The sequence below is a fragment of the Danio rerio genome, chromosome 5, assembly GCF_049306965.1.
Source record: "Danio rerio strain Tuebingen ecotype United States chromosome 5, GRCz12tu, whole genome shotgun sequence".
NCBI lineage: Eukaryota > Metazoa > Chordata > Actinopteri > Cypriniformes > Danionidae > Danio > Danio rerio.
Genome location: NC_133180.1, coordinates 30,157,447 through 30,168,803, shown reverse-complemented (window position 1 = coordinate 30,168,803; position 11,357 = coordinate 30,157,447). Strand labels below are relative to the sequence as shown.

The 11,357-nt window shown below is 33.4% G+C and overlaps 2 protein-coding genes across 2 annotated transcripts; both read left to right on the top strand.

Moving 5' to 3' along the window:
* The first annotated feature begins 4,856 nt into the window (after window positions 1-4,856).
* LOC141385711 (P2Y purinoceptor 2-like) lies at window positions 4,857-7,556 on the top strand. Its single transcript, XM_073951752.1, has 2 exons — window positions 4,857-4,910; window positions 5,980-7,556. Exon 2 carries the CDS (start codon window positions 5,980-5,982, stop codon window positions 6,928-6,930), a length of 951 nt encoding a protein of 316 aa, XP_073807853.1. The 5' UTR covers window positions 4,857-4,910; the 3' UTR covers window positions 6,931-7,556.
* A 960-nt stretch (window positions 7,557-8,516) lies between these two features.
* Window positions 8,517-10,821, top strand: LOC100534861 (P2Y purinoceptor 1). Its single transcript, XM_073952212.1, has 2 exons — window positions 8,517-8,882; window positions 9,641-10,821. The coding sequence occupies exon 2, from the start codon at window positions 9,656-9,658 to the stop codon at window positions 10,685-10,687; it is 1,032 nt and encodes a 343-aa protein (XP_073808313.1). The 5' UTR covers window positions 8,517-8,882; window positions 9,641-9,655; the 3' UTR covers window positions 10,688-10,821.
* Window positions 10,822-11,357: the final 536 nt, after the last annotated feature.

Sequence of the window (11,357 nt, the reverse complement as noted above, 5' to 3'; positions counted from 1 at the left end):
ATAAATCTAGACTTTTACTGGAAAAGTATAACAATCTATATTTTTATTTAAAAAAAAGACTTTAACACAAATAATAAAAAGTAAACAAAATAGTAACCAATTAAGTAAAAAAAATTGATAAATATTACCTTTTTGAAATGACCTCTATTTCCTGATGGAATAAAAACAGGTTTTCTATTTTCTAGTGATATAGTGAGATAATGTTTTATAAAATTTTTCTATAATATGCATATTATAGAATATATATATATATATATATATATATATATATATATATATATATATATATATATATATATATATATATATATATATATATATATATATTCTATAGTTCTTGTATGTTGAGAAAATTATGATATTGATGATATTATGATATTATACATACTGTCACTGCTGAGCTTTTTTTGGTGGTTCTGATTAATTTTTTAATTATAGTAGTTAGTTGCTTTGCACTCGGTAGACAAACAAATAGAATAAAATCTCATGATCAATGACATTCAGTCTGATTTACTGGTCATCACCTGGTGGAAAATATGGTTTACATGGTGTTTCCCTATAAGAGAAAAGAACAGTAGCAGTGTGTGAAATCTTCCTCAAATTGCTAACAAGTGTTCACTTTCCAAAACACACTGTTAAATTAAACAGGAATTGGTGAAGTATATAATAGGAAGACATAACCACATGTGAAATTGAGAAGACACCAAGCACCCAGAGACGATGAACATTTCCTCTTTAAAAAAAAAAAATAAAAAAATAAAAAGCCTGTTTACTGTGAGCTAGACTACATTCTGGCTAAAAAGACTTCATTTAGCTCAGGGGTGTCCAAACTCCGCCCTGCTATTCAACAGATGATCTTTCTTTGTTTTACAATTAAAAACTCACTACAATTTCTGTCCCCGTCAATCTGATTTAAATAAATTTCTCAAATGTGAATGTGAAGATTCAGCTCAAAATACCCCAAAGCTTGTGTATTAAAGCTTGTCAAATACTTTTGTTTGTCATTAAATGAAAGTGAGCTGCCCTTACAAAAAATCCTGCAGAAACCCTGTAGTTATTTAGCTGTATTTGCAAGGTTTCTGTAGCAATCATGTAGGACTTAATGCAAATCTTACAAGACAAGGTACAAAGTAAAGTAACACTCCTACAGGAATTGTATGTACTTAAAGGACTCTTTAACATCCAGAAATGATTAAAGAATGTCAGTTTCATGGTTTTATTGGAATGTTATTGTTTATTCATCAGTCAACGCTGATTGGGCTAGTTGGTTTGGTGTGTTTCACACATGGCCTCAAAGCATCAACCAATCAAAGCACGAGTGTCACCTTGTGAATAAACAATTCAAGTCAAGAAGGAACACGACAATATTGATTATTAGATTATTAGACATATTGCCAGAGTGAATCCCCCATGATGAGTGACAGTTACTGTGATAATGGTACTATACAATGCTTTGTTAAAGAGTCACGAAGTGTTACTAAAAACACTATTAGGACACATATATTTCACTAAAAAGTGAAACTTTGTTGTTTTTGAACAAATTCATTCTTCCGGTTTGAAAAAGTTTTTGAAGCTGTGTCATGGCCATGAGATCATTATGTAAATTCCAGCGTGGAGACTTGATGTCTGTACCGGCGGGCACAACGTGACATTATTGAGTTTTTTTAGCATTAATTCATGAGAATGACTTGGTTCAAACCAATCAGCGTGTTTTATTGTGAATGAGGCGCAACTTCAATAATATGCATGATAGCTGCGATTTTGATAGCTTGTTTTTACCTGTTACAGTGTTCAGCAGGCAGAGAAACCAGGTTGTGTTGCAGAAGCATTGTTTGGAGACATGGGTCATCGGTGTTGCACTTATAAATATGCTGCAACAAAGGTTTTGTTTTCATTTCATTTCATTTCGCAATGAGAGCGCAGCTGAAATCATGAGTGGATTACAGTGGTCTGCTAACACGCAACAAAAATACAATTGGAAGAAACATTTTTTTTACCCGAGAGCTCTTCGCATCTGGAAATGGTGAAATCCGGATTTTCCGCTCCTCTTCTTTTAAAAAAGATGTGGTTGCAGTTGGTGTTGATTGTCCTGTCTCTATAGATTTGGTAAGTGTCTGATCAGTGCTCTTTGTTTATGTTTATTCAGATAGCAAAGTTAGTTTGTATCGTCAGCAGTACTCTTTCAGTTTTTAAAGACATACCTTAGTAAAAATGATTTAGTTACTGATTTTTAGAGAAATATCACTACAATATTATAGACTGAATGATCTGCTGTAAATGCTGCACTCCTAGTGTAATCACCTTAATCAGACTATTACCGTTGTGTAGGATTTTCGCGCATTATGTGACAGAATAGTCTATACACACAACTGTTTGACACTATTCTCTGCACCAAGTCTCTACATCTACTAAGAAATGCAGAGACTCAGTAGGATTTTTTTTCTCCCATACAACATGCAGCATCAAAATTTGATTAAAATGACCCTCTTCAAGCAGTTCCTCGCATCCATGAAATCATCGGTTGCATCATGAAATGTTCCTGAATGAAAGTGAAAGTGCCAAACTGCAGTTAAAGTCGACAAATTAAAAATGAATCACCCGAAATTAAATGAAACTTTGGAGGAGTGCGGTGATGCAAAGACGTCAATAAAATTATGTGCTATAACATGTAAAACAGTTTCATGAAAGGAACATTCAAAAAGCAACTCATGTAAACACCTTAATCCTGTTATTGTTTTATTCAGATTAAGTCAATTAATTCGATATACTGATTTCCATGTAAGTGTGTCCCTGTCTATCTCCCCTGCATCTGTGTTTGTGTTGCCACTGTAAAAATCAGCACGTGCATGTACTGAAACTCCCCTTTTCATGCAAATCCTTCCCTCTTTTGTCACTCGACACTCCCACAAAGCTGGACTCACCCACTTTCCTGACATTTTACAAACTAGAGGTGTGAAAACACCCTACTGAGACAGTGGGTTTAATGAACTTGTCTTTAATGATCAGCAAAGCCTTGTTTCCAGGGATTATTTTTAAAGTTGAGCCAACACTTTTGTGATAATTTATGATGAATCACTTAATACATTCTTCGTTTATATGTCGCTTTTTTGATAGTCTCTAAATTAATGCTAATAAATAAATTATTAAAAAATATAAATGTTTCTTATAAACTGTGTTTTTAGCATCCATTTTAAGTCAGAAAGAAAATGAGTGTTTGTAAATATAATGTGGTCTGACATTTCTGAACGTATGAAAGTTTCAAATGAAAGTATGTTAATTTTACAAACAGTTATTTACTTTTGAGTGTGGTTTGCAAGTCTCAGATGGGCAGAAGCAGCTCCTGGTTCAGTTGGTCGTCCCTGTTCTGTCAGTTCAGACAACATCAGACTTGCCTCACAGCACCAATGCTGCCTCATTCCATTATTCATCAAGTGTTAAAGCTGTTCAAGGCATGTTATATCTGAGTTCTCTGAGGCTGACAAGTGTTCGGCTGAATGTCTTCATACGCTGATGGCACTAATACTGAGTAAATAAAGTGTGAACCTAAATAAGGGAAAAATTGCCCTACTCTGTTAAAAAATGTGACGATAAGCTGTCATGTAGAGAATAATGTATAAAAAGCTATGAATTTGAAATTATATTGTACAACAAACCATAGATATAGACTACAGTTTATATACTGAAGTCTGCTTAGGACTAAAATCTTTCTGATAACAAATGTAACATTTGTATAGTACTATAATAATTGCAATGAATGAATAAATGAATAAATGAATAAATAAATAAATAAATAAATAAATAAATATATATTGTTCCTAAAACTAGGATAGTCGACAAGACTTTTGTCAGGTTGTGTGTGTGTCTGTGTGTGTGTATGCATATATATATATATATATATATATATATATATATATATATATATATATATATATATATATATATATATATATATATATATATATATATATATATATATATATATATATATATATATATATATATATATATATATATATATATATATTTATATTTATATATATATATAAACACACACAAAGCTCAGCGTAATTTAGTACACCCCATTTTGAAAATAAATATCGATTTCTCAGCAAATATTGGCATTGTATTTTGGTGCATTTAAACAAAACAGATTTATTAAACAGATATATTTATTATTAAGATATTATTTTAGTTACCAAACATATTTAGAAATTGAAAGATAATACAAATAAATTCAAGTAAAATATTGCAAAAAAAATTACAACCTACAAAATTTCAACTATTTATTTATTTATTTATATATATATTTATTTATTTATTTATTTATTTATTTATTTATTTATTTATTTATTTATTTTATTTTATTTATTTATTTTTTTTTGCTACTCTTAGTTTTTTTTTCCTGTTTTTTAAATTTGTATTTTATATTTTTTTAGAACATAAATTTGGATGTTCTAGTTTTTGGACAGCTATCGTAAGTTATTTTGCTAGATCAGCTCCAGATTTGGCTTCAGTACTGACTAATTTAATGTATATGCACTAGTATAATATTGTATTGCTTCCTATTAAAAAATATGAATTTAAAAGATAAATTAGTAAGGGGTTTTCTCATATACGCTAACCACTATAAATATATACCCGTATTTCCGTGTAAAAGCAGCCAATGTGAGCAGATGCAACACCTCAGCTTATTTTTAACAGGTTAATTTTAACTGAACGTTTGCAAGCACTGACTATGCATGGAACAGTGATGCCTTAGTTGACTAATATTAAAAGGAAAATATTACAGCAGTTCACAGGAAGTCTTTACTTGCCATTGCCTATATATATAATGCCTTAGAGAGGTGTAAAGAATTACTTTTATTGCTGATGTTCGAGCTGAACGAGGCTTCTCTCTGGTGGATTTAAAGGTAACAATATTTGCATATGTATGTCAGAATAGAATAGATTTTTTTTTTAAATGTTAATTTTCATCTGTTGACCTGTCATGACTTTTAAATTCAAATAATTAAATATTATGGTAAAACCAGGGATCTGTATATTACAGTGCTTTTTGGAGTGTAATGTTTCTTGAGTATATTTTTCACAGCTGGCATCTATTTTTTTGTTACAATTGTTTATTTTATATATATAAAATAACTAACATCTAATGTAAATTGACACATTTTGACTATTTAATGCAATTATAATAAATGCAGATCTGTAAGGACTGTTGAAGGAAAGTTATAATGCAAACAAATTATGAATTCCGTTAGAAAGATTTAACTCCATTGCTTAAAAGATATAATTGACAAAAAATATTTCTAAATCTGAAGGTAACTAAAACTGTTTTGTAATAAGGAATTGTAATAGTGATTTTATTACAAAATAAAAGAAGAAAATCAGCAACTGTATAAGTTCTACCTCAACCTTTTCAACATAATGGGCTCTATGCACAGCTAGAGTTTTATAGCCAATGATACACCTCCTGTGAAAGCTTATCTTGATTATTTTAAATTTTAGAAGGTTCCTTTTACAGCATCGATGTTGTTGTGATGATCAGTTTAATAGGGTTAAGCGTTCATTTAGTTCTTTAATCACAAAACGAGATGAAAGGCCACTGTCTAGCGCAGAAATTTCATAGAAAATACTGTGGTAAAATAAACTGTCATATTTTATGACATGGTGGGGGGAAATTGAATTTGAAGCAGTGCTACTTGTCCAATCTGAGACCCACTTCAAATCGTATATCTAACAGGCAGTGATTTTTAAAGAAATCGGATCTTAAACGAGACAATTTTGTAATGGAAAGACAGTTCCCCGGAAGCCCTTGGGCTGCCTGGCTGAAAATTACATATAGCCCATTAAATGTTCCTTAAGCAAATAAAATTTAAGTTGCATTTCCCCATTTAAAATGTAAATAGTTTACATTTATTTTGAATTAATTTTAAGAGTAATATCAATAGTGGTTTTTATATTTGGACTCTCTGTTTCTTCCAGATGAACAGCTCGAATGTCACTAGTGAGATTTGTCCAATAAGGCCTCAACACATCTCCATCCCTGTGCTTTATTGTCTGGTCTTCCTGGTGGGATTCCTGCTGAATGTCTTCAGTTTATGGGTGTTCACTTGCAGGACATCAGAGTGGAAGTCTGGCACTGTTCTTCAGTTTCATCTTGCTGTCTGTGATGTTATCATATGTCCTATGGCACCTTTTATGGCAGTATATTATCATACATCCAACTGGCTTTTTGGGAGAGCTCTCTGCCGGCTCAAAATAGCTTTAATAATCTCTCACATTAGCAGCAGTATTCTGTTTCTCACTTCCATTAGCATTCATCGCTATGTGGCTGTGGTTCGCTTTAACCGAGACTCTTACATGAATCAAAAAGACTTTGTCCAGAAGCTCTGTATCGCAATTTGGGTTGTTGCATTGACTAAAGGAACTGCGTTAGCAGCGATTTTAGACACAAGCATTGTGAACAATCACACTTTATGCCTCAGTTTTCACCAAGGACAGTATATCGACATTTATATAATGGTAAACTTCATCATCGTAATTCCTGCATTACTTCTAGCATTCACTGTTTCTGCAATCTGCTACAGTCTTGTGGTGCGCTCGATGTCTCGTCTCGACACTAGCCATGACAGTGGACGAGCTATTAAGAGCAAATCACGTAAAATGGTTGCCGTTTGTTTGGCAATATTTGTTATTTGTTTTACGCCTATGAATGTGGTGCGCAGTTTCGGTCTTGTAGTCAAGAAATACTTCCCTCATGAATGCAGCCTACTTTCAGGAGTTGAAACAGCATACTATGCGACATGGATTTTGACAGGAGCCAATTGTTGTCTCGATCCAATTATATATTGTTTCAGCTCTAAGAAATTTTCTAAAAATTTTCTTATCTCTCATATCAGCATGAGGCTTCAAACAGCTCGTGATTCTTCATAAGACTTCCTTCATGCTGATCATACTCTCTTCTGTTACATTCCAGCAGGCAGGACGTTAACACTGTGTCAGATTGACATTGTACCCCAACATTGTTGGGATGTCGCATTTTGTTTGGTATAAAAAAAACAGGTTACATCAGAACCCAAAGTCAGGCCGACATCAATGTTCAATGTCCAACCTAAAATCAACCAAATTTCAACGTCTAATGATGTTACGGCTTGACGTTGTCTGGACGGTACCACTATGACATATATCAGACATTGGATTTTGGTTACCATACCTGACAAATAAATGTCAGCATTTGACGTCAATATGACGTTGATTTCAGATGCTGGCTTGATGTTGGATTTTGGATTTTTGCTTCCAAACAACCTAAAATCAGATAAATATCAATGTCATTTGATGTCGTTATTGGATGTCAAAAATAAGGTTGTCTTTAGACGCTGGCTATACATTGAATTTTGGTCACCTGACATAACAACCTAAATCTAAGTTAATATTAACATCTTATGATGTTGTGTGCCTGCTGGGATATATAACATATATTGCATTTTGTGTTCAGTTTTATCCATTGCAGTGAACTATCATTTTAATGCTTATATGTAATGTAAATAAAATGCTTGTTTATGCTTTGTGTTTGTGCCTGATAGCTAGCTAACGATTAACTGTAATTTAAATGTTAATTATGCTTACATTTTCCTAATTGACAATTCAAATTAAATATTAGTCACATATAAGTTTATCTGGCAGCTTAATGTTTTAGTTTTTGCTGAGTTTACAAAATTGTAAGCCTTTCTAAAGTGACCGAGACCTTCTGACAGCAGGTAGTCCAAATGATGATTGAAGGGATGAGCACTTCAGTAAGGAAAAGTTGGTCATTACAAATCGGTGATTTCTAGAAACTCAAGTCACACCAAAAGGCTAGTCGTCCACAAAAGGTCAATCTTTTCAACAGTGTAGCTGAAATTGCTTGTCAGTTCAGAACTGAGTTTGTTTTTAAAAGATGTCTAAAAAATGTCTAATAGATGTAAACATCATCTTGGCTAAAACAAGATTAAATTTGGACTGGTAGCAAAAATCTAATAGACGTCTAATAGGCCAATACTAGACTAGTCATCAAATAAACAGAAATGAATGACTAAGTCTGTTTAATCTGTCTAATTGGCTACTAGTCTAGTTTTGGGCTATTCCTAGATGTCTATAAGAATTTTACTGACAGCCCAAGTTTAGCCTTGTTATAGCCAAGCTGTCAACGTTTAGATGTCTATTAGTTGTCTATTAAACACAAAATTATTTTCTGAGTTCTGTATCAAAATAAGTTTCTTAATGTTTTACAGAATTTGAACTTAAGTTAAATTTACAGTCACCAAATCTATTAAAAAACTTTCTAGGAGGATGTTGTGTGGACAGCAAAATGGCAGCAAAATTGTAGTTAAGAACAATAGTATCTGGATGCAGCCTTTATGATGCAAGCTGAGATTGCAATGTCAGACACAAAGCACTCAAATGGAGCAAGTGACGTCACTGTGACGGGTTGGGGTGGGGTTAGGTAAGTGCATTAAAAAGCATTGGATGCAGCTCAGTTTGCACTGCACCAGATCTGCATTCAGACCCCTCTCGCTAAGAAACCACTATAGGAGACAAGCCTTGTTTATTTTGTAAAAATATACTAGAAAATGACCATACCTTATTTATTGTGTGATATTTAACATAGAAAGTTAATCTTGCAAATCCTGTGGTTTCTATCAAACTCCACTGCTTGGTTTTCAATTCTGACAAGGGTGGAGTTAATGACCGCTAACTAATGAAAGGAAATCCTGTCTTGGTTCCTTTTTTGGCACATACAATCATACCGAAATGTTTGTGTAAAGTCATTTGCTTTCATCATAGTCACCTCAGAACGCATTTCATGAATTACAGAAGAATTTGGATTGAAAGTGTTGCACAAACTGGTAAGTAATCTATGTAGCTACTGGTCATTTTATTATTATATTTATTTAATATAGTCTACACTTATATTCCTGTATTCCATGTGTTATGCATGTACCGTATTGTACAGTATATTGTAACCTCTTAGATTATTTCAGGAAAAGAAAAATTGTATAATTTCCTTACTGCAGAATAACTGAATAAAGTAACAACATTTTTTTTCTGTGATTTAAAGTCAGCTCTCATGTATGTGAAATGTAATGCATACAATCATGTGAATACATTTCTGTCCATTCAAGATTACATGATAGCAAAACAGAACACAATTCATTTAAAGCTTAAAAAGCTTTAATTTGAGGGTTTACTCATCATTTACTCACCCCCAAGTTGAAATCACATGAGTATGTGTTCCACTTGTCTTCCACATGTCTTCTCTTGAACACAAAGGAAGAAAAAATACAAAACATGGAAAGTAAACTTGTAGGGGGTAAAATTCAGTGGAAGGCTGTCGTCAACTATTTGACTTCCAACATTTAACAGCAGAAAAAACTCAAATAGGTTTGGAAGTCAGGTTAAAATTATTTTTTGAAGCTTTTTTTTTTCAGGAAACCAATTAGTTTTAACAAAATGATATTTTAACAAGAAAAAAAATTCCAATGTGTTATGGCAGTATCAGTAATTAGCATTCACTAAGGCTGTTCACATATAGTAATGAGTTTACTCATTCTCAGTAGACTAAATACAAAATTTGACTGGCATTACTCATTTTGTTCCTGCACAGTGACATTCTTCTAAGATGAGCGGTTTAGTGAACATCAGCAACACGAGCCATGAGGACACATGTTCCCCTGAGCCTCAGCACATGTCCCTGGCTGTGATCCTCTGTCTGGTGTATCTGTTGGGCCTTCTGCTCAATGGATTCAGCCTGTGGGTCTTCACCTGCCGCATTCACAAGTGGAACTCTGGAGCCGTTCTGCAGTTTAATCTGGCTCTGTCTGATGCCATCATCTCTCCGCTCACCCCATTAATGGCAGCATACCTCGCCATGGATAGCGATTGGATATTTGGGCCATTTACTTGCCAGCTGAAGATTGCGGTGCTCAGCATCCACTTCAATGGCAGCGTGGTCTTCCTCACGCTTATTAGCATTCATCGATATGTGACCGTGGTTCACTTCAATCGCTCCTCATTGCTGAAGAGGAAGACTTTTGTGAAGAAGCTGTGTGCTGGGATTTGGGGCGTGCTCATAATAATTGGATGTGTTTATGGATGGGTGCTTCCTGTAACCATTGGAAAAAACCATGGCCAGTGTTTTAGTATTCATCAGGAAACATTAACCAATGCTTACTTCATTATCAATTTCGTTATTGTCTTCTTTTGGTGCATTTTACCCTTAATAGTATCAGTGTTTTGCTACAGTCGCCTGGTGAGCTCAGTATCCAGCATTAACAATAGTTCTGTTCATGGTCAATCAGTCAAGAATAAATCTTTGAGGATGATAGGGATATGCCTGGTCATATTTGGCATATGCTTTCTTCCACTCAATGTTATTCGGACCATCGCGGTAATCGTGAAAAAGTATCAACCTAAGAAATGCCGGCTTCTGTTGCAGTTGGAAACAGCGTATTATGCTTGCTATGTGTTAGCAGGAATCAACTGCTGCTTGGACCCTCTGATCTACTTTTTTGGCTCACGTAACTTTATGAAAGCGTTCAAGGGATCTCTTAGGGTAATAGGGGTCAGACGCAACGTTGAAAACAAAGTTGAATCAGAAACATTAAGTCAGAGTGCAAATAAAAATGTAGTAGGACTATTTACTGTCTCTTAACGCAATGTGCTAAAAGGGAGACTCAAAAAAGGGACTTTATTCACATAAATATTAGTTATCTGCCTACGTGTGTGTGTGTCTGTGTGTATGTATGTGGGTTAATGTTGTGTATAGGTAATGCAGTAAAATAAAATTGCATAAACCAAAATGATTGTCCATTTTGATTTCCCAGAGCTTTAATGGTGGCTTCCTAAGCTTTTATTTTTATTATTGAAAGATTGTTCATTCAAAGATTTTGTTTGTGTTGTCAGTATTTAGGTAAACAAATTTAACGTTTGAGCAAATAGGATGCTTCAGTTGAAAGCATCACTGCTGTAAGCTGTAGGAGTTTTTTTTTTAGAAATAATATATATAAAAAAATATCTTTATTTAGAAAATTCTGATACAAACTTTTACATACCTGACACAAGTCTTGTCACCTATTCAAGTTTTGTGAACAACATATAATAATTTGACTTCTAGTTGATCATTAATATCAGAAGTGGCTTATATGAAAGACAAAGGCCTCTGGATTATGCTTATTTTGCCAATATAAAATATGACCATGTCTTGATTTTTAGTTAGTTATTTAGGTCTGACTTTGCTTAGACAAAAGTCTCGTCAATTAAAAGAAATAATGTACAGTATAGAATATTAAGTCATAGTCCAGCAAAAATGGAATTAATATTGT

What these genes read in the sequence shown, in the direction of transcription:
- LOC141385711 (XM_073951752.1), top strand. Translation starts at nt 5,980, where the DNA reads ATGAACAGCTCGAATGTCACTAGTGAGATTTGTCCAATAAGGCCTCAA.
- LOC100534861 (XM_073952212.1), top strand. Translation starts at nt 9,656, where the DNA reads ATGAGCGGTTTAGTGAACATCAGCAACACGAGCCATGAGGACACATGT.